General features: G+C 41.2%; 1 protein-coding gene across 5 annotated transcripts in view; it reads right to left on the reverse strand.

Moving 5' to 3' along the window:
* The window catches only part of sdk2b (sidekick cell adhesion molecule 2b), a 233371-nt gene extending 209714 nt beyond the window's left edge, over window positions 1-23657 (reverse strand). For all 5 annotated transcript variants that reach the window (XM_088439406.1, XM_088439404.1, XM_088439405.1 and 2 more), the window contains exon 1: window positions 23103-23657. In XM_088439406.1, the coding sequence (XP_088295532.1) occupies window positions 23103-23190 (88 nt within the window). In that variant the 5' untranslated portion in view covers window positions 23191-23657. The remainder of the gene's footprint in view (window positions 1-23102) is intronic.
* Between the last annotated feature and the right edge of the window lie 1088 nt (window positions 23658-24745).

Genomic DNA, 24745 nt, shown 5'->3' on the forward strand with positions numbered 1-24745 from the left:
CACGAGCGTGCGAGTTAGGGGGTGAAGAGTTACAACAGCTGTGGCTTAGCCAAGGCTGCAGCCTCTTGTTTCAATTAGTGGGACGCCGTCCAAACCGCAAGAGGACACCACCATTTGAGGAAAAAAATCCACCCCTCTTTCATTCATCCCTCATTTTCTCGGTCATTGAATAAGCCATCGTGGCTCGATTAGCAGCATATGGAAGTGGAGGTTAAAAGGTTGGAGAGAAGATGTTTATATACTTATGTTGATTTTTATTATTTTCTGCACATTCATTATACATCCGTTCACAACTAAGTCTGACGTGCTAGTTTGTGTGCATATTTAACTCATTTAATTCCAAATAAATGTTTACATTTTCTAAGAGTCAAGAGATTTGATCCCAGGTACACACACACACACACATATATATGTATATATATATATATATATATTTATATATATATATATATATGTGTGTGTGTGTGTGTCACACTGGCTAATGATGAAACATAACTGCATATATGCTTTACATACGTGTATACATTGATATACACACATATATTCACACATGTGTATATACACATACATATACATGTACACATATACTGTATACACATATACACACAGACACACATTATATACATTATATATATATATATATATATATATATATATATATATATATATATATATATATATACAGTATATTTTAGTGTCACACTGGCTAATGATGAATATGTATATATGCTCAAGTATTTACATACATATATACATTGATATACATACATATATTCACACGTATATATAAATATACATGTATACATATACTGTATACACATACACACACACACACACACACACATACAGTACATATATATATATATATATATATATATATATATATATATATATATATATGTATATATGTAGATACACATACACACACAAAGTAAAAAAGTTTGGATACCCCTGACCAAAGAAGTCCTGAAAATCAAACCCCACATCAAACGGTACCTAAAACTTTCAAGAGCACTTCCCAAGAAAGGAGTCTTTTCCAGCCTTGATAAATTGGGCAAAAAGTACATTTAAAAATAAAAAGTTAGCTCGGGGCGTTGTTACACAATCACTCACTACAGGAAGTTCTATTAATATGCATAATCGATGACAATCCTCATTTGGTCGGCAACGCTTCTGAGAAGGGGAACGCCTCTCAGTTTAACATTCCCGCCTCGGAGGCCACGGGTGATGCCGCCTGTGTCTAGCCGGAGGGCAAGTGTACAATCGCTCATACATATTTCACACCGCTAAGACAGATGAGGACCGCACGGGGGGCTCATTCTTAAAAGTGGGAGAAAAGAAACGGTGAGAAGCAAGGAGAAGGAGGATGTAGTGCGTGCGGAGAAAGAAAATATGCCCGTGGCAGGAAAGAGAAACCAGAGCAGCTCATTACTGACCTCAGCACAGGAGGTGGGGGGGGGGGGGCTAAAACACACGGGGTGGGGGGAGAGGAAAAAGAGGGAGAAACGATAAAAGATATGCCGGCCGTATTTTAGGGTTTATATCGTTAGGGCGATTTCATCAGAGGGTGACAGCAGCATATTTTGGAGAGAGGCGTCACCGAGGCGGTCGGCGGGTCAGTTAAGCGCGCGGCGGATAGTCGGCGGGGATGCTCTAATGAGCAAGGGACTAAAATAAGCCCACTCTTGAGTTGCTTTTCAAAACGGACGCTTCCTCCACTTCTTATCTTCGTCCTTGGAACAACATAACAAGCCCGGGCTTGCCGTGTCTATTTTTCGGGGTGTTTTTTTTTGTACGAGTGAGCAATAAACAACAAGGCCGCTGGGGCGCGTGGGACGGAGCGCGGGGTTAGGACCCCATCGTAGGGCATCCGCCGCCGAGTGTATTCGGCGAGCCGCAACTAAACACCATCTCACACCCCGACAGCGTAATTGCCGGCGAGGCGACCGAGCAGAAGGGTGGCGAGCCGAGCCAAAAATGACAAGTCAACAACGGGGCTCGGAGTGGGCGAGCGGCAGTTAATGAAAGGGTAATAATAGTCGGCGGCGCCGCTTCTTGGATGGGAGGCCAGAATGCAAATGCGGCTTTCGACGCGGGTAAGATTCGGACTAACCTGCGGTCGACGTTTGCAACAGCAGGGCTGTCGGCCTTTTTCGAGCGCTTGTTCTGAGACGTTTGGGACCCAAGGTATGCTATACCATCAATACAAAGAGACAAAGAAAAGTCGCTAGTGCCTTGACGAGGAATGAGCAGAGTAGAACTAACATCTGATCCATGGACATCGAGAGCAACGCCGTCTTTTTCTGGCTCGCAAACTGCACAAAACGCACAAAAGCCACACGGCCGCAAATGCAATGTTTCCATAGCAAATGAATGCGCTTTGACCGCCAAGGATAACGCTGCCTATGTGCTCGCAGGTACACAAATTAACAACCTGGCACACGTTTTATGCTTTGCCCATAATCTCAATTTAGCTGCTCGCTTGAAAATGTTTCTTATTATGTCTTGTTTGACATAAATGTACTGAGACATTTTTTTCAACATTTATCAAGCTTTCACATTTTTTGGGTACTGCAATTTCCTGTGTAATGACAATGTGTCTTGTTTGAGTGTATTTTGTAGGCTATAAAAATGATAGCTAGCATCAAAAAGTAGCAGTAGTCCTCAAAACTTAATAAATGTAAACAATAAAAGTGCAAACTGAAGTAGTATTCAAACGCACATGTAAAGATTAAAGCAGGAATCATATTTAATTGAATCAAATCATTTCAAATTGAAATCAGACTACTAAACAAATGTGCAATTATAATTTGTCCCAAAATAGACCGCCAGCTTCAATCAAACTGAAATTTGCTTGGACACGGGGAAAAGTCTCAAAGATAATTGCCCTCAAATGAAAAGGAAGTTGATTTGAATAAAAGCAGTTGTTTTTTTCCGATTCCGAAATAGTCATGTTGAAAAACTGCCCTCCACCGCAATTAGCCTCCTTATTAAGCGTAAATTCTGGTAGCTTTGTCAATCACGACGAGACGCGTGAAAAAAAATGTAACGTGCCCGTACGCTGAAAAGAGCAATTTGTTTCTAATCCCCGAAATGCAATTCAGATAAATTACTCCCTCCCAGAGTCAATTAATGTGAAATTTGTTGAATTTAGTACAGTATTAGGAACCCATTTCCTAAAGTAAGCGACGGTTTGGGTAAACATGACATATTTTGGTCCAGCTTCAATCAAGCTTGAATATGGACAGAGTTATGTGTCTTCGCAAAAAAACCAAGGACCAACTCCCCGAAATGCTTGATTTTGGTTAAAAGTAACAATTTTCTTTCCGATTCATTCAAAACACAAATTGCCCACTGCCACCGGCGGCACCAATCAACATGGAATTCAGTCAGTCTATCATGACAGGTCGCCAGAAAAAAAAAAAAAAATCAAGGACCCACGCTGTGAAAGAAAACAGGAAGTCAACCATTATGGTCCTCAGCGTGTTGAAAAAGCTCTTTGGCTGAACGGTTTCTATTAATCAGCGTATCGGGAGGAAGCGCCGTCGTCTCCGCTCGCGCGCCATCACGCCACAGATAAGTCGAGTTCCCGCGCATTATTTTCTTCTCCATAAATCAATTCGGCGGACGTGTCTTTGGAGGGCAGAGGGCACGGCAATAATCTCCCACGCAGCTCGGCGCCGACAGCTCCCCCGCCTCGGCCCACCCACTCCAGCTAACAAATTACGCGGCGGCTACTGAAAGCACATATTAATGAGTAAACAAAAAGCCATTTCATGAGGTCCTAATGGAAATAACAGCCCTTGGGGAAGCGGAAATGTGTTTGGTTTAAGTAGTAGTCCCGCGCATCGACTGCGATATCCTCATTAAAGGGCGAGTGGCGCTCCCCGAAGGTGCCGACCGGGAAATATTTGTTTTGCGGGAATTCATGTAAACACACATAAGTAGAATTAAATTAAAGACAAGTTGGAAGCCATTAGTCATGTGTGAGCCAATCAGGTGTAATCACAGCCTCATTGGACGGAGATATACTACCTCATTTACCTCTCGGTGTCAACTTCCACCCGATTTGGGCCATTGAAAGAAAAAACACTAGCGTAGCAGCTAATCCTGACGTCTTTTAGGCGCCAAGCTGGCTGCTGGATAGGATGTGTTTTTGGCACGCTGCGGTGGAGCGGTGAACGAAATGATGAGGTTGCATCGATGATTACCGTTTGGCGAAGTTAAATTGTGGACGTTGTAATCAAGATTGGGGTGAGTGCTGGTGAGTCAATGTCTAAAGAAAAGTGAAGTGGAAAGAGCAAAGTGAAGTGGCGTGAAGTGCATAGCGTAAACCGTACGGCGTAGAGAGGCATACAACGGTAAAAACCATCTCATCTCCCCGTCACTCATCCATCTTGCTGTCCAGACACCTGTGTCAAAATATGCTACTGATTACTTCCTCAAAAACGACCCCACGAGGCTATACGGCCACCCAATGACCATTTAAACAACTACACAAACTAGAAATAAACAATGGGTCCTATAACTAGGACATTAAAAACCGTAAGCTACCCCAAGAAGAAGACACTTTTTTTTTTCCCCAAAAATGAAGTCCAAAAGTACCGGTGCATCCTATAAACGGTAACTTAAAGACATATAATGTCTTTAAGTTACCGTAAGTATATACATCTCGTATACACACCAAATACACAATTTATGGAAGATTGAGTCGTCGGCCACAAAAGCAGAGTTTTGACACACAGACGTGCATTTAACGCAGGGGTGTCCAAAGTCGGTCCTCGGGGACGCTGTCCTGCATGTTTGCCAGGTTTCTTTTCCTGATACATCTGATTCAAATGATGAGGATGGTTATTAGGTTCTTGCTGATGAGCCGATCATTTGAATCAGGTATGTCAGGAAAAGAAACCCGTAAAACACCCTGATTTAATGGGACGAGCGAGAGGGTGGAAGTCAGTTGGCTTTTAGTGGCCAGCTAACAGCCGCTGAGATTGTTATGGCATTATTTCCAATAAAAGAAGCGAGCAGACTGAACCAACGTCCGAGTCCTTGTTCACACACAGGAATGTTGCTAAAACGGCAGGAATCATGTAAAGGTTATGGAATCTCCCGCTGATTCAATTAAGAGAGGAGCTGCACTGGTTAGAGAAGATGGGGCATTACGGTAGGGGTTCAAAACGGCACCATGCGTTCATTCCTAAACGCTTGAAAATGCAATTGATTTGACGGCAAAGTTCACATTCGGGATTGTTATGATCATGGACGCCCAGAGGTTAATCATAACGGCATCATCTGCCGCGGTTCAACTCCCGCCTCTGCCGCTTGAGTCGCGGGAATCTCGACCGAAGGGTCCGACGGGACGGGCGCTCCGACCGCCGGCCGCCTCCAAACTCTCTCAATTAATGTCACTTTGATAAAGCACAAAACAGCTTAAGAGCTCCCCGATCAGACGTAATCCCAGCTAATAAGACTATCTCTGGCGCTTTCAGATAAAGGATGAGCTAAATATAGGGAGAAAAGAAAAGGCGCGTCTTTGCACAGTGAATTCATTATGCGGGGAAGATGTCATTGACACAGATTTCAGGAGAATGGTAGAGGGGGGGATTTGTCATTGCGGGAGCTGCGGTGGAAGTTATTTCCGAGATACTGAAAAGTCTGATTCCCCCCCCGTTTCATTCCGCTTTATCCTCCAATCGCTTTACCTTATCGTATAATATCTTCTAATGCATTTGCAAGCTGCTGAATGATTTATAGTTTTCCCGCATAGCAGTGATATTACACTCCATTTTGGCATTTATTTTCCGCGCGGGAATCGAAATAAAAGGATCATTTGGTTAACGTTAAATTTTTTCACACACCAGAAGTGTGGAATGGTATTAAAAATGAATCTCGCTTGTAGATGAATTATTTATCCGTCTATCCGTTCATATATCAATCCAGACAAGAAGAAGATTGTTTCCTCTCCTTGACGAAGATTGTCCCGGTGGGGTAAAATTAAGGTTGGGCGAAAACAAAATTTAGCACTTTGAAAGGACATTTTCGGGAGAAAATAAAAGCGGGGAACAAAGGAAGATGAGGGAGCGGGTAGTTGAAAAAGAGTGGCCTCCAGCGCAGTGATGTGAGCGTGAAGTGCACTTGAGTGTGTGTCGCTCATTTACGCATCTCTTGTTCAACAGCAGGTATAAAGCATCCAATTTTGGCGGCGCGCTTGAAAATAGGCGTGTGTCTCGGCTCCAATTGGGATGCCGGCCTACAAACAATTTCATTCGATTGGACGTTCGGGATGTTTGCTGCCGAAATAACCGCATCTCTAATGTCTAACTTGCATTTCTTGACCACTTGATGCAGGAGTGCTCCAAATATTTTCTTCTAAGGCGTTTCTAAAAATTGGAATCCTTAGAAATGATCAAATTGACTGATTCCCACTTTAAAAGGACAACGAAACACTTTTTGTGTTTTTAGGCGTGAGATTTTTTTTGTGGGTCTACTACTAATGTTTTGCAAAGGAAATGTTCCCTAAGAGGCTGAATTGCACAAAATTCTAACGTAGTCTCTCCCATCTGTTGGACAAAAATCTCCTGTTTTCCCTTGAAAAATGATTTCGCTAAGTAAGCCTGACCATTTTCTTCAATATTACTACTTGCCACTGACTACCGCTCATCTGTGGGCAATGACGTCAACAGAACGCGCTCGCAATGTTCCAAGATCAAAGACGTATTCTTGGAAAGGAAGTAGTTCCATTATAGCCAGCATGGAAAAGGAGCGCAATCATTAAGAGAGGACTGGAAAGGTTTCTTGCCATGAAAGTGGACCAGGAGTGGAAGTAGGACATACGAGTGGGTGTCATACACTCGTCTGAGCTCTCATCAAGGAGAATAAGAGGAGGAGAATAAATGGCTGCCTGCTACTTACCTCCGTTATTAAGCAGCGACGTTCCATTTTCACCGACGTAAACACTCGTTTTGAGAGGTTTTCATAGAACAAAGCTCAAATACCCAGGTGCAGAAGCAAAGCCCCTTCACCGTGCTATTCCTGCTTAAACCGCTGCATAAAAGCAGCCTGTGTCTTGCAGTTAAAAATTGTTGTAGTGGCTCATCAGCCTGCCTGAAGTGTGCATTTACAAAGCCATTGTGGCTTTAAAAAAATAAGATAATTAGAAGTGTGTGTGTGTGTGTGTGTGTGTGTGTGTGTGTGAGCACATTGGCAATCTAAGACGGTATTTTTGGACTGATTGTCCCCTGTAAAAGACAACGTGTCCCGACCTTTAATGAGCCAAGGCTTGAGTAAAACATTTAAGGGCACGCCTTATCTCAATTTTCCCACGTTAAATGCAGATGAAAAAAAAATGCCATTGATAAATTAAACCGAGTAACAAGACAGGTACTCTAAACCACTTTCTGCCAGCTTGTGAAAAAGCATATTGTTGTACAACTAATCACTATAGGATGCTGGCATGGAACAAAGATACATTACCATTAATTTTCGACAGTAAAGCTGCTATTTTTTTTTTTTTTTACTTATGCTTTGAACCCCGGGGCTTATAGTCCAGTGCAGCTTGTCTGATGGATAGATGGCTGAATTTTAGAAGGAGAGATAGAAGCATTTTGGAGGGATGGATGGACAGATGAACTGATGGATAATGGAATACTGGATGGGTGGACACAAGATGGATGGGTGGGTGATGGAAATTGAGACGGATGGATGGATGGATGGAAAATTAGACAGATAAAAGGATGGATGGATGGAAAATTAGATATAGGGATGGATGGATGATGGGTAGTAGAATAATGGATGGGTGGACCGATGGATTGACAGATGGATGGAAAATTAGACGGATAAAAAGATGGATGGATGGATGGATGGATGGAAAATTAGACAGATATAGGGATGGATGAGTGGATAATACAATAATGGATGGGTGGACCAATGAATTGACAGATGGATGGAAAATTAGACAGATAAAAAGATGGATGGATGGATGGATGGATGGATGGATGGATGGATGGATGGAAAATTAGACAGATATAGGGATGGATGAGTGGATAATACAATAATGGATGGGTGGACCAATGAATTGACAGATGGATGGAAAATTAGACGGATAAAAGGATGGATGATGGATGGATGGATAAAAAGACAGATAAAGGGATGGATGGAATGGAATGGAAAATTAGATGGATGGACAGATGTACAGTAACTGAAGTTGCAAAGATCTCCCACAGACTATTGTAATATATTAATATTGGGGAGGTTTGATCATAACCACATTTGTTGCAACTCATGATACAAAGGCGCAATACGGCAACAAAATGTCTCGATCCGGTGATTTTGGTCAAAAATACAAGAGAATAATCTCCTCTACGACCCGTCCCTGATCTTGCGGAAATGATACGTGAAAGGCGCAAATGCAAATGGAGTAATGTTGGATATGAGGGGGTGGCGAGCGGGGGCTTCTTCACAGCAGGTGATCCGTCAGGGCCTCACCTTCAATATCACAAGCGGCATACTGCAGAGGCAGTAGCAGGAGGCCCGGCGGCAAAATGTTACAGCTCTATTAGCTAACTAATCTGAGAGAACTTCACTTTATTAGCCCCTTAAGACTCCTGCCAAGACCCCTTTTCATCCTTTACGGACCCCTGGGCACACCCCCTCCCTGCCAGTTGCCTGTCTCTCTCAATCTATCGCCGCCTCTGTCTCGTACGGCTTTCTTGCACCGATGTTTTCCAAACGGCGCCAGTCGAAATGCGAGGAAAACGCCGAAGACTCTATAATCCACAGAAAATATCGCGCTCTCAGTATTTACACTCTCGGCTCGTTTAATGAAGTCAAATTGAAGGGTTTTTCAAATTCGATGGCCCTTGGAAGAATATTTAAAGCTAACACCAACGTACAGCCTCGTACGGATCAATCGCTTTGAGGTTATATACTATGATTTTATCAAGTATGGCGCACTTGAGAATAGATTTTCCTCCAAGTGGCAGTGAATGCTAAACGGCAGTTTTATTTTAGACTACTTGAAATCATTTTTCAATCAAATTTGAATCCCGCGCGAACGGGAACGTTTTATAAAGAAAACATGGCATTGTTTAATGTGTCTGTGGAAATTTAAGACCTTTGAACAGCAAATTTCAGTAGTGACAGTTGTTGGGGATACAAAAGGTAAACTTTGGAAGTGTTTTTCCAAAAAGGTTTCGACTGACCCTCTTTGTCGTTGGTGTCGAACTCCAGTCCTCAATGGCCGGTATCCTGCATGTTTTCCGGTTCTCTCACCTCAACACGCATGATTCAAATGATTAATTTACTCGCAAGCTCTGCTGGAGCTTGAAAATGATCTTAATCATTTTTATCAGGTGTGTTTGAGAATTTTCGAAAACATGAAAACCTGTGCTCTATGTTTACCGTACAACTCTTTCTTTCAATCTTGTTGGGGTTAAGACCTTAGTGAACTGGAAAACATTTATCACCTGCTTCTCTTTTCAAAGTCAAGACCCACTTCACACCAATAGGAAAGTTCTCACATGGCATTTTTAGGACGCAAATGACACATCATTCTCCTGTTAGGAGAATTGAGATTACCTGCTAAAAAACAATAGATATTTGTTTCGAGTTGCATGACGAAAAGCAGCGTCGGGTCCGGGGCCGGAGGGGCACGGTCAGAATAGTTCATCAAACCAAGAGCGGCGTAAAGAACAACTGACAGACGCTGTAATAAAAACATCAGAGACGATCTAACGATGTTGGCCGGCTTTGATCGCCGGCTCGTCTTTTCTCGGTCAGTTAGGCCAAAAGAGGCTGATGGCGGCCCGAGGGGAGGAAGAATGGCCAACAATGATTAAGTACACAAGTACGAAGAGAGGCATGAGGGCCAATGAAGTCGGATGGATTTTTAGACAGGAAGCCCCGTCCTCCCTTCGCTGCCCGCGAGATTAATTTCGCCCTTCTGTACAGGGTGTCCGGTTGCTGCTTAACAGTTGTCGTGGTATGATGGCAGCTGCCAATCAAAATCCTACTCTTAACGTTTTCACAGCGGTGTCAATCAAGACGCGGATAAGTCCCCTCCTCGGGTGTTGCTGTCTATTCACAGTAGACCATCGCCATTACCACCACATATTTCCCTGAGCCTTTTAGCCAGATGGATTGTGGCTTCACTTCTATTTTGGGGGAATTGAAGCGGTTCGGAGGTCAAAAGATCATAGACCACAAACAAAAGTCATCTTTTTGAAGAAAGTACTAGCATCTTCTCGACGCTCCTCAAGCCCAACACAGAAATATGAACACATGTACCGTATTTTCCGCACTATAAGGCGCACCTAGAAGCCTTATTTTTTTTTAAAAAGCTGATGGTGCGCCTTATAATCAGGTGTGCCTTATATATGCATCAATATTGAGATTGGGATTCGTAGATGGGGGATGAAGTGATAAAGTAAGCTTTGCCTGTTTCTTTTGCGTGTTTACAGTTGAACAAGGTTGCTCGTATTGACATTGTGTTATGCTATTGAGAGTTTAGAGTTATTATTTCAGTTATTATTGTTATTACTTTGAGTAATACGATATTGTGATTGAAAAAGTTTGAAAATGTCATTAATTGAGAGTGCGCCTTATATATGGAAACATTTTAGAATATGTCATTGTTTGTGGGTGCGCCTTATAGTGCGGAAAATACGGTACATATAAAATACATAAAAACATAAAAACGTTTTGGGTAGAAAATGGGTTAAAGGTACTTGATCATGGTAATGTACAAAAAAATTGGATGTTACAAATCATGACAAGTGTGGCATGCATGGGAAAATAAAAGGGAGTGTGGTTATTAAAATGTGCAAAGTTACAGTGAAACCACTGCCCACAGTAAAAGGGATAAAGGGGATTGTAATATTTAATTAAAATCTGAAATGTTGACATATTGCTCACTTGTCAAATACAGTATATGAACGATTATTTATATCTATCCATCCATTTTGTTCAAATTATGATATTTGCTAAAATCTGCCTTTTATTTATTTTTTTTAGCTACTATTTTTTGGCAGTACAGCGTCCTTGAAATGCGTTAGAAATCGTGAAACGTATCTAATAAGGTGACAGCTAAAGTGCCAAATATTCTGAGGAAAAAGCAAGCTTATCGATGGCAGGAACAAAGCGACAATGGAAGACGCTTCAAAGCATTTCGCCAACATTTATTTCAAAACTTTTTCTGCCGATGGCTTAAAAAAAAAGTCCACTTTGTATGAACAAAATGGCAGTCAGTGCCATCTCAAGAAGGTGTGGACTACATGTAGCTTTTCTTTCATCTTTATACGACCTAAAGTCAGGACAACATTTTCTGCGGAAGTTTTAGCCCAAACCAACAACAACAACTGTATTGATTTTAACACCTTGGCATCAATTTTGACCCGATTTGGGCCATTGATTTAGACAACTCTAACCAAAAGCAAAACAAAACACTTAGGAGGATAAAAATGACTATAGATTGTCAAAACAAGTAGCGGTTCAAAACGGCATCATGGGTTCAATTCTAAATGCTTGAAAATGGGATTTATTTGACGACAAAAGTTTACATTAGGGACCTGTAAGACCACTCAGTGACCATATTGTTTTGTCGAAACATAATAATTGGTAAATATTACGTATCTGCACTGTAACTGTTTTGAACACACCGTTATGAAACCTTAACTGACGGTTATTTCTCCTTGGAGGAGAAATAAGGCTATTGATATTTAACAATAGAGGTAGTCGAGGACAAAAATCTGATCGGTTGGAGCATTTCCACCCGTCTGGCATTTTCGGGCGATACGGTCAACAAACCGCCTTTAATGTTTCATTTATGAAATTCAAAGTAGTATCCCGATTGATTTTGGGAGCTTTCCAAAGCATCTAAGGTGGAAGGATGGAATCTGTGCGAGTTTTCAACTTTCAAGTATCAAAACTTTTTAAGCCAGAGTACCTTGGCACAATCATTAGCATCCGCTTGGGCAACACAACCCGGGAAATTAAGCTAGAATTAAGCTATGAAAAAAAAAATACACCCTGCCAACACTACAAAGCTAAACAACAACATTCAAAGATACAAAACAAGGGATGGAGCCGAAGGGAAAAGTGTCCCCTTGAACGCAATTAATCAATTAGCCAGCGTGTGAATCAATAGCCGCTGCCTGGCGGCTTGGCGGGCTGACAGCACTCAGGTGTAATTAAAATTGTAAGTATTGACGGGAGAAAAGATGGATGGAGCACTTCCTGCCCGCTCTGCTCAGACCTGAGAGAGTGATTATCTTTTGTGCGCGTGACTGCCAACATCTGGCGGGTACAGCGTCACGCTGTTGTTTTTGCCTCCGAGCTAGCCGTTAGCGTGCTAAAACCGAGGTCGGGAAATGTCACACGTCTAATCAGCCGCTTCTTACGCGGGCGCCTTCCATTATTGCGGGCTCGCTCCCATTAAGCGACGACCACTAAGAGCACTAAGTGGTCACGCGTGACGCTAATTTGATGAATCGAAAGAAATTAGCACGGGATATTAGCAAAGCATAGCACGCCCTTGTTCTGCTATTTCTCGCAAAGCCGGCATTAAGCCACTCAGGCAGCTATGACAAATTATAAACAGAAAAATAGCTATGGAGTTTTTCTGAGTAAAAGTTGGGGAGTTTTTAAATGTATTATACTACGGCAAAGGATTTGTTTTTACGAACGCTGCAAAAGTTGCCGGAGCAAAAGACTTTTTTTTCCGAATTGTTTTAAAAACAAGGAGTGAAGAAACAAGTCCGAAATTCTCAGTTCAAGCAGTTGAAAATCAAATTCAAACAAATACTTCAATAAGGTAAAATCTAAGCAAATACAGTCTTATTTCAAAAATCTTGATTCAAAATGGAGGTTACAATAAGCATGATTTTCTTCCTTCGAGCCTAAATTTAGCCAAATGGTCCTAATACACTGTAAAATGCAGTAATAATTTGTCATTAAAATTCAGTTTTGCCAGATTCTAGTAAATGCTTCCCTGATGTATCATTGCTTTATATTACGCAATGTCGTAATTTTAAAACAAGACAACCCTAAAAAACGTTCTGACTTTATTAATTGATGATGACAATACAGTAGATTTAAGTAATAATTGTAATATCTCTTGCTGTAAATACTTAAGTAAATTACTTAAGTGTAAGTTTCTAAATTAAGAAAAAGAGAGATCATACAAAATCATCTTTTCATTTGTTATGAACAAATCTTTTGAGAAATATTTAAAAAAAAATGCTGGATTTAATATCTTGGAATAAGCATTCTTTAAATGAGATTTTTTGCTGCACATGATCTTTTCCTTTCTAGACAAATGTTAAAAATACTCGATATTTCTTCACTTTGGACAAGTTGATATTGAAACATTAATGATTATAATTTCAAGCACCATAGAATTCAAGCACTTTCAAGAGCTCCAAGCACCCAAAGCAGAACACACGTCTGGCAAAGTTCAAACTGAAGCGCTGTTGCAGCTGTGAAAGATGAATACATAAAGTATTCAAAACACAGTTTTTTTTTCTAAGTAGCAATTAAAAAGAAAACACTGAAGTTTCTGAATGTGTCACCTGCCTTTTCTGTCTGATTATATAAAAAGTTTGCATTTTTAAATACTGTACTCTTCTTTTAAATATTCTTCTTATCGCGCTATTCAACCCTTAAAAATGGCTCATTTGTGAAATGTCAAACACGTGTGGGGACATTGACAAAAAGAAAAAAAAAATGGCGCTAACCTTGCGCCCTTGGGTAAATATTATGAACAGTTCTACAGCTTTTGAATCATCAAAAAGTACTTTTCAAAGTTGTCAGAATCTCTAATATCTGATTATCAGGTTAAAAAAAAAAAGCCTTTTCTTATCAGTTTCTTTCACTTAGTGAGGCGCGATAAAAGAAATCCTGCCGTCATTGCACATTCAGATTTCGGAACCACCTGGAACAAATAAAAGGAACTCTAACAGTTATCATTAGGACTGCGTAAAGTGTGAAAAAAAAACAAACGAGCTCTCATCAAATCAAAGCGCCGCGCAAATCAAAGCGGAGGCAATTTGGATTGTCCTCTGTCCTTTTTGCAACATGACGACAGCTGTTTACCGTGGTCAGATTGCAGCGTAATTGCAACACGCTAGCATATGGCCGCGACTGATTAATCTAACCATCATAGAAGAAGGGGTAAAGTGTCGTTATTCCCCGCGCGGAGTGTGTAAACATGTAGCCGATCCGAGCGTTGCTTTGCTACGTGATCAGTAGCCTTTAGAAGTGAAGGGCAGTTATTGTTATAAATATGATAGGGCATGATATTGTTGTGGGCAAATTAACGAGCGTGACATCATCATATTGTGAAAAACTAACACAGCGTCGTTATCTCCAAATATAACCGCTAACAAGTTGTTCGTGGCAAAAAACATCCTTAACTTGGGACATTTGTTTCTAGGATACGCTGCTTAATATTTTTCGGTCATTTTCATCCACGTAATTCTCACAACATATTAGCCAAGGCACACTCCTGGTAGTGTGAGAACTAAGTGGTCATACCATGTTGAAATTCCACATTTTGTCACCATGTGGGTGAAATTTCAGCTCCCTAGTGTCTTCTTTCAACGCTTTCTCTTTGATGTAAAGATCAAAGGAGTAGACAGTGTTTTTTGACCATTTTGAGTCATTGTTTGGGGATTTTTGACAATAGCACACCCCAGGTTTTGTGATTAGTGGTCATACCATATTGAAATTTCACATGTCATCATGTGTGTGAAATTTCAGCTCCCTAGTGTCTTTTGACATTTTCCCTTTGTGAAAATATCAAAGGATTGGACAAACTATATTTTGACCATTCTGGGTATTTCTTCCACATCATGGTCACAGTATTTTAGCCAAAAAAAAAAAGGTCCCCCAAAAAATTGTGGTTTTGTGGGTGAATGGAATGGATTAATAGTATTTCACTCAATTTTAGCGAGGAAATTGATTTGACAGTAAATTGCGACCCACCACAGCAAAATGAGTCACAGTGTCCCATATTTTAAAACGTGGTCTTGGCGTCAAAGGAAAAAAAAAAAAGAATGACCTCAGCTTTCCAATGATATTTCAATAATAGTGCGATACAACCCATTACATCATTATTACTCATCATCATTATGAATAGGTAGATAGGACATGTCCCTCTTGAGCGCTAAGCTTAGAAGGATCAAATTCACAAATTCCATGTGTGTGTGGATGCAATAAAACAGAAAATGCCAAGACAGCTGGTGTGGGTACCAGATGTGATCGGGCTGCAAAATGTCGGCGGTTCAGCCGATGCCGCTACACGCTACAGGTCACAAACGAAAATGTTTTATGGCTTTGGGAATTGGATTTTTGGATCAGGTAATAGACCAAGCCGCGGCTAGCATTTTGGTTTCTAGTCTCTAGCGTCGCATGGCATGTTTTGCCCGAGTCTTTGGCAAATTTGTAATCAAATAAATCCCGTTTGCAAGCGTTTAGGAACAAACCTGTTTTGACAATCGCTAGCAATTTTTAGCCTCATAGTCTGTTTTTAATACTTTTAGTTATATGTGTCTAGTAATGGCAAAAATTGACTTTAAAATGACACAGAAGGGTTTTAATGACTTCATTTTTGGGTTATCATCATCAATGTTATTTTTGGAATTTTCACACAGAAAATTTTGTCTTTTAAACGATAAAAAAGGAAGTTTTAATCGACCGAATCATTGCTTTCTCCAATCTCAGAATCGAATGACACTTTCTACGCTCTAGGTTTACACAACACTACTGCTAAGCTCGCAACTCAATAAAACTGAGCACTCTTTCAGTGTAAAACGGCCACTGTGAAATTAATCGGACAAAAATAAATTCCGCGTGATTAAGAAAATATCCGCACCTAATGGAAAAAGTGGTGTCACGGTTTGCGTCTCATACCAGTGAATCTTTATCATCAATGCTTTAGACACACATTGACATTTATCCCAGTACCATGCACTAAAACACTTCCCGGGGGGGAAGGTGCAATTACAAGGTTCAGGAGGTGACCTCCCAAGATTCCCGAACCGTATTTACATTATAAACGAGCGCAGATCTGCATGAGCGGGTAGGCGGGGACCCCTGAGGCTCCAGTCCCTTTATGGTTCAGTTAACCAGGGGTGAGGCCGTCAACCACCCTGCTGGTCGCAGCACGCATTAAAGACCGAATCTGAAAGTTCAAGTCTAGCATTATTTTCAGAGACACCCCCCCACTTTCTTGAAAGGTATGTGATTACGTTTGCTGAAGGCTTCCAGATGCTAATGTGGATGCTTGGAGAGTGTCAAGTCAGAAGCAAGAGAGGCTATGTCTGAGAAAACAAGAAAAAAAGGAATAAAATGAAGTCGCTCGACTTAATTTAAGCGAAATGATCTTCCGAGGTGGCTGGAAAACTCATTTGCTGAGATTCTTTCCCTCAGTCCTTCCCTCAGTCATTCCTCACAAAAATTGTAATTATAATGGTTAATATGGTCCAAAATGTGGACAATGATTATTTTTGTGCAGAAAATCTCGTATGTCTAGCTGCAATCACATAGACAAGTCAGAATCATTGCATTTTGAAATTTTACATGGTTTAATCATCTGCTGGAAATTTCAGCTCCCTAGTGTTTCCCCCCCTAATCAATTCTTTTATATAAAAAAAAAAAAAGGAATTTCCATAACTTGTAACATAATGCCTCAAGGGTTAAAATAAACTTAGAATCACCAATCGGGTTATAAGTAAAAACAAGACCAAATTAAGAGCCAGGGAAATCTGGGTGAAATTTCAGCTCCCTAGAGTCTTCTTCCAATACTTTCCCTTCAATGTAAAATACCTTTGATGTCAAGATCAAAGGATTGGTCAAAATCCTGCACGACGAGGGTTAAATTGTGATGTACCCTACGGTAAAATTCCCATCCACAAGTCTGCAAATTGTTAGCGCTAGCAGACTACAAAAAAAGAAGAAAAAGCATCAGCAGCTTCAATAGCTGAGCATAATACATGTGTAAGATATTAGCATTTTACTTTCAACATATCAAAGAGTAAAAAAAAAAAAAAAAAAGCCTAGCAGCCGTAAATATACAAGGCTTTAGTACAAAAGAAACTCTCGAACTCCATCACCTCCTGAATATATAGCATGAAACATGAGTCACACGTGACTTGTCGCATCCTACACAGGTCACAGCCAGTAAATAGAAGCACAACTCTGAATGACGCAATGATCACAGATTTAAAACATTTGGAAAATGAGTCTACTAGATATGGCGAACAAGTGCTGAGCAGTGCATTTTTACGTCACTACGTTGCATTTGAACATGCATGAACATTTTTTTAGAGCAACATTATGCCTTCAAGACAGATTGAAGGCGCCCGTACGTTTAGAAATTAGAGCACAAAAATATTTTCAAACAACATTCCGATTTTTAGAATTCTGCACCAACACAACAGTAAACTGCCTGATGCATTTACTATTGGAGTACCCACTAGTGGTGAATAAAATATAGATTCAAACTCTTAACTTAGCATCAGTGCCATGGATGAGAATTCTCATCTTTCAAAATAATAATAATAAAAGTTTCGTCAACTGCATTTTTTTTATGTAGCGTAGCTGACACCCTTGACTAATCCTTACCTGATATAAGCCAATTAAGCACTGCAGTGATAAGTGTGAACACTGGATGGCAGTGTTTCCAAACATACAACATAGCTATTACCTACATGCAATTCAATGTAAGGAATGGAAGTCAATCTTTCATATGATACCACCCATGTTTACATAAGCATAGCACACAATATTCTGTTTTCCTCTGCCTTCCTTTGTTTCCTAGAAGATTGCCTGCTATTGGCTGTTGCAGCTAAGCTCCACTGAACTGCAGGGTTCCAAGCGTGATGGAAAATTAGAAGCTTAAAATTTATAGTATTAACGTGCAAAAATAAAAAAGCGCCAAAAATTGGAAATCAGTCAACTCACAAAGAGGTAAACGAAGTTAACGTTCCACCCAACAAGAAACATATTTTTCCAAACCAGCCACATCAAAAATGCCGTTGCGCTGGGAAGCAATCATTTAAAAAAAAAAAAAGATTTGTGAATTTTAGCTCGGCTGACGAGAAAATTGCACAGTTCTAAATCGTTCAATCCAATCGGCCGGTTATTTCCTGCGAGTTACGGAGACGACGAGCGGGATGAAAACTTCTCCGTGCGTCGGCCCGACAAATCAGAAGCGGCTCGCCATGCAATGAGGAAATTAGGAAGACGCCGGCTGGATCGTTTGGGGGGAAATGACATTGATTATTCCGTGCCTTTGTCACTTCGGTGAACCCTCTGATGAGCGAGATGTCAACGCCGGTAGCGCCACTTTTTGTCTGACCTTATACGCACCTGCCGCATTCAATTACGAAAGGGAATTCTGGGGAGGAAGTTCTTGACTCGCCGCCACTACGCATTTCTAGTCCTGTTTTTTATGTAGGAGCAGTCTCATTATTCCAATTAGGGAAAATTTACCAATTTTTCAGAAAAAGATACAGGAAATGCTCCATTCGTTTGAAACTTTAAACGGTAATGGCGATTTGCAATTACAACGGCTCACTAGCTTGAAGCTGCGAAAAACACAACGCGCTGGATGTAGACTACAAAAAGCAAGCAGAACGAGTTGCAGTGAAGGGTAAAAGCGATACTATAATCCGATACTTGCCTTTTCCAAAAACAACTCACTGACAAACGTTCACTTATCAACATTTAATACCAATAAGCTGCAAAATCCATTTGTTGCGATTCCACTGTCTTATCACAGTCAAACATTTTTTGCTGCTATCCAGAGAATTTTTTTAAAAAATACCCCAAACTAGGTCTTGTACTCGCACTTCTCTGCTGGACCGTAATGAACCTCGAGAAGGAGGTTTTGTTTTGCCCCCCCTCTTGAGATGAGAGCGAAAACTCATTCCCGAGATGATTCCAGCACTGGACTCCCACCTGAAGCGTGAAGGATTTATTTTTTTTCCCACGCAGGACACAGGTGCTATGACAAAGTAGACATCATCCTGCTGTCAATTACAAGGAGTGACAAATTGAAGAAATCACATCCGTCGGCGACGTCTGATCAGTCGCGCGGCGGTGTCAGGATGCCTTTCTTTTTTGGCGTTCCGCTCATCACTTTTATTACCAAATAAAGAGAAGACATTTATACTACGCTAACAAATGATGACTGGAGGATCGCAATGACGTTAATTTTAAAAGCTCGTCCTGATGCGTCCTAACTTGGATTTATTCGTTGTCCCCGGGTTACGGTTTTATTTGCAGCACAAAAATGGTCAATTATGATGGTTGTGACAGCTTTTTCCTCACAGATATACGAGATTAGAACATTACAAAACCTCGTTTTTCTAAAAACGTTCATGCCGGGCGAAGGGGGAATTCCAAAGCTATTGGGTTAAAAAATAGGGTTTTGAAAAAGGGTTAGGGTTTAAAAGCCAGGCCAGGGTTTTCAAATCCAATTCAAACGCAAAGTTAAAAACAAGTTTTTTTGAAGGCAAAGATAGGGTTTCAAATAACTTTCGAAGTTTCAGGTTTTAAACTAGCTGTTTCAGATTAGGGCTTCAAGATTGGCTAAGTCATGAGTAGGGTTTCAAGAATGGATTCAAAATTGAGCTAAGGTTGTAAGTTAAGGTTTTAGTTCAAAATTAGGGTTCTACATTAGGGCCGTGCGATTTTAATTTGGACCTAGATGACAGGGTCAGGGTTTCAAGTTAGCGTTTCCAATTGTGCCTTCAAAACCATTGAAAGAGAGATTAGGGAGCTGAAATTTCACCCAGACGGTGACAACATGATCACTTAGTTATCACACTACCAAGAATCTGCTAACCCTTGACTAAAATACTGTGAATACTATACTGTAAATACTGTAAGTAAATGAATAGTCAGTGTTAAGCACTTTGAGTATCTGAGATAGAAATTAAGTGGAACTCCATTTACCATATTAGGAAAAAGCAAGAAAACAGAACAATATTATTGCACCTGCATGTCCGAGATTGCGCATTTGGCCGCTCGTGATAAGAACGCAGCCAATTTTCCAAAGCTTGCACACACACAATTCCAATCCAATCTTGTAAGGCCTTCAAAAAAAAAAAAAAAAAAAAGTCATTGCGCCCTTGACTTCTATTACTGTCTCAATATTTGTGTCCCGTACAGTGAGAATTCCAAACATGCATTGAAACGCTGCCAAAAGCATCCTCAAGGATGATAATCTAAGGGCCTCGCTTCGAGTACTTTTCCCAAAGAGGCCCTGAGTCTGGAGGGCTTATCTATTAGCACTGATGCATTGGTATGTATGCCGAACGAGATTAAAAGCTCCAAAATAAACCTGACGGGGACCACCGCACCAATGGTGACAGACTGAAAGATAGCCAACTGGACCAGACTGATTCAAATGTTGTTTCAGTCCAAGACGAGGCAAAAACCCTGATTGCCAATTTGGCTAAATGCGCAGACTCTATAGCTCCCCCCTAGTTTGTAACAGTCACCCCGGAAGCAAGTTTCACAGAGTAATATGAAATTTGGTACATCGGTCTGCCATGTGTAGACCCATAAATACTCAGGCCTAAATCGACATCGGACATTTTAAAGGGCCTATATCAGGTTTGTGAAAAAAGTGTTTTAAAGTTACACAAATAAAGTTACACAAATAAATACCATGATTTTATTGGTCCGGCCCACTTGGGAATAGATTTTCCTCCATGCAGCTCACAATCTTAGATGAGTCTGTCTCCCGTGGCCTATATCATGGAATCATATTTTTTTGGTGGCTGGATTACTAACTAAAAAGTGAAACAGCTTATTCCCACTTAAACTCCCACTTCTCACCGTGTGACTGTCGTTCCCCCTTTGTTATTTTTCCAAAGCCGACCGCCACAATGAAACAACAAAGCTAACATTGTAGCGATCAGTAACAAGAGTGAATGAAGAAGCCAAAAACAAGCATATTGAAATGAACAGGAGTTGCAAACAAAGCAAAATTACGTGTCAAGAGAGCACACACTCCAAACTCAATCCCCTAGGGAAACCACTGCTCATAAGAGTTCCAGATAAAATATGTACAACGATATTTTGTGTGGTTGGTGCACTCCCACACATTTCCACCATCTCCACATTCCCACTGTAGAATTTAGAAATAAATGAAAAGGTTGCTGTTTGCCGAAACTTCTCATCCAAACACGGAACGGAACCTAAAGTAAAAAAATATGAACATCTCCTCAGATAAGGCGTAATTACTCTTGTGCGGGAGGTACAGCGGTGATGCAAGGGCCCTACAAGTTATTACCATCACTCTCACAAGTCATTTATCTGCTCGAGCTGAGCCGGTACTAAAAGTGTAGAATAAGTAAGGAATCCTTCAAAATTCAGCAAAGACGGAAAATAGCATTTATGGGGTACTAAAATATTGTAGCATGGTTAAAAGTTCCAATAAGTTGGATTTCCATGATACAGGCCCTATAAACAGGGTCACTATGGGCATTTCAACTGGTCCTAGATACAAAGTTGGTACCAACCACTTGGTACTAACTTTGGAGGAAATCTACCAGACGGCACGGGGTTATCGTTGTTAGCGTGTCTGACTCACAACGAAGTTTTGACTGACAGCCTGAGTGGATTCTGCATATCCTCACATTTTTTCCGTTGCGTATTCCAACCTCTATGATTACATCTGTCTAGTTATTGGCTGGTTATTGGTTCAGGAGTATCTCGCCACTTGCAGGCAGGGCAGTCACTCGGGATATCCGCTGCAGCTCGCCTGTGACTAATGAATACAAGCGGCACAGAAATTAGAAAGACGGAAGGACTGCGAAAACTGTTGAATTTTCGCCTATCGTGATGGTAAATTTTGAGGATAAAAAACAATTCTTCACGTGTCGAAAGTTCAAAGCTCGAATAAATGTCGGGTAACCACGAGTATTTCAATCTTTTGTTTTAGGAAAAAAGGAACAAGACTGGACGAGGCCATTTGTCTCCGCTCGGCAGGAATTGATGGCCCTCGAAGTCCATTCTCACCGTTGTTAAAAATCCGTTTTGCTCAGGCGGACCTTAAAAAAAAAATCTCGGCAAGCGTTGTCACCCATGCAGGGTCACTTTTGGTTACTGCAGGCCAACGCTCGGCAAAATAAAACGTCTCCGGGGCGCTTGGTTAAGAGAGCGACAAAGCGGTAAAGGTAAGGAATCGGGTAATGTCAGGACTCTTAATCCTGAGCACACGCGATTACCCGGCTCCTGTAAATGTCAGCCACTCGGATGTGCCCTCATGAATGATGGATACCCGCCTTGTTTGTTTTCGCCGTCATCTCAACGCGATGCTATTGAGTGAGCGCCACCGAGGGCTCGGACCAGAGGTAATACCGTGCCGTTGTATCTGGCCTCGGACTTTTTCCCGAAGTCGCGGACGGAAAGAATGATCGGACCCTGGTGTCAGGCAAAATACCGAGAAACTGTTTTGAGAGTTGTCTTCGGAACCACCGAAAGGAAATGTCATGACATGCAGAATAGTTCTCAGAGTTCAACGATATTCTTCAGTGCTTGGTTCTGAGAGGAGTCTGACCAATGCCTACAAGGAGCCGATCAGCTTCAATTTGAGCACTCTGCATGATTGAGTTCTAACTTAAGGACTATTAACCCCCAACCCACCATGCATACCTTAAGTGTGAAAATGTATCAAATACGAACAAGTGTGGATCTGGAGCATATGTTTCGGAATGTGGACGAATCTGAGAGAAATCAGTTTTTGATTCTGGCGCAGCCAAATAAACAATAAACCATCTGGATGGGGTAACTACAGACAGAAGATGCAAAGAAGTTTTTACACCTTAAATAGGTGAACCTGTGTTAAATGGACATGCAAATCAGGTGATCCCAACTACCGTCGTACTGTATAACGACAGAGGTACAGCAGTGCTCCATGTGTCCTTGACCTGATCGACAATGAGCATAATTTTTACAAGCGCTTACACGATGGCACAGGAGTCGTAATTGTACTCAGGGGAAATTTAGGGAACCGGCAAGACGGGAAAATTATATTCTCCCAAACTTTAAACGCTTGAAAAAAAAAGTGATTTTGCCCTCCCGCAGCTTACCTTGACCGAGCGCGGAGTGGATGATGAAGAGAAGAAATAAAATCCACGTGACGCGCCGCATCGATGAGCTCCGGGGGCCAGCCGACATGGTCCCAAAAGACAGCCGAGCGGGGTACAACAAGTGCCGGGTGAGCGTGCGCAGAGTCCCTGCTGGATGCTGATGGTGCAGGATGTCCTGGCGGCCGTGCCGATGACGAAAATGTCCCGGAGCTGAGATGCGCTCGGCTCTCGCGCTTCCCCCGAAACGTCAGGAATTAATCAGATGAGTCCAGTCGGAGGTCCATTTCCGCCGGGGAACACCTGCTGCAAACTTGTAGCGTCCTCTGCGGGGTCACCGGCGTTAGCTGCAGCCCGCAGACAGAGCCTCGGGAGCCGGCTGGAGAGCCGCGCGCATCCCCGGACAAAACTTCCAAGCTCTTCCTCGGCGCGCAGTCACGCTCGGCAAGCGCACTTTGACACAAGAGGGGAGCAAGTTCGGAGGGAAGGACGACGCGGTCACAAGGGTTGGTCTCGGAGCGTGCCAGGGGAGGAGGAGGAGGAGAAGGAGAGCCCGGCTGGCCGTGTGGCTGCGCGGCGGCGTGCGTGCGTGTGCGTTCGCGGAGTATGAGTCTGGCTTCTTTATGAGCACGCAGGATGATGTGGGAGTGCAGCGGCATGGGGAACACTGACACCTAGAGGCCCATGGTGGAAGCACACTCTACAATCGCTGAGATCCCCTCAAAGCGGTGTTTCTCAAGTATTTTTTCACAAAGGCCCCTCAAGAAGGAGAAAATATTTTTTTGAATAAGATCCTTCTCTATAAAAATTGCAAAAGCATACCTGAATTTGTACCCTTTCATCATGAACAAAAGAAAAAGGAATATAGATCACCTTTCTATGAAGTTGAACTAATAACAGGGTTCATACAGGTTACAGATTAGTCTGAAATAGAAAAAAATAACCAAAAAATCAACCGATATTTGAATAAAATTAAAATAATTGTTAGTCCTTATTTAAATCGTAAACGTTTTTGACCAATTGAACCATTTTGTTCTCTCTCTCTCTGTATATATATTTTTTTTGTTACAATAACTGATTACTTAATTAGTACCTAAAGTAATCAATCACCTCAGTTACTTGTGTGAAGGTAATCGATTACAAAAAGATCAATTCATTATATATATATATATATATATATATATATATATATATATATATATATATATATAAAGGCATGTTACTGTTGTGTTGGCACAGTATTCTAACAATACAAACATAAGTTAAAAATACAGTGTTGGTTGTTATTTCTAAAAGCGCAAGAATTTTCAGTCTGTGATGAAGGCTTGATATTGCTGTAAACAGGCAGTTTGAAAAATAAAAATGATAATTAAAAACTATTAACTATTACTATTAATATCAGTTAAAAAACATGCGGCCTATAGTGCCGTGCAGCCTATACATGAGAAAAAAAAAATTATTTATTGGTGCAGTTTATAATCTAGTGCAGTTTATAGTCCAAAAAATCCATTAAGATTCCATTATCATTTTTCTAAAATTGGCCACATGAGCTTTGCAAGCTGAGTCATCATTGCTCGTTATGATAGCAACACTGTTTTCCTTTTTTTGAAATGATGCCCAAAAAAAAAAAAAACCTAACTGTTTCA

Source organism: Hippichthys cyanospilos, chromosome 17 (assembly GCF_059441005.1).
Source record: "Hippichthys cyanospilos isolate Australia breed blue-spotted pipefish chromosome 17, RoL_Hcya_1.0, whole genome shotgun sequence".
In the NCBI taxonomy this organism is placed as follows: domain Eukaryota; kingdom Metazoa; phylum Chordata; class Actinopteri; order Syngnathiformes; family Syngnathidae; genus Hippichthys; species Hippichthys cyanospilos.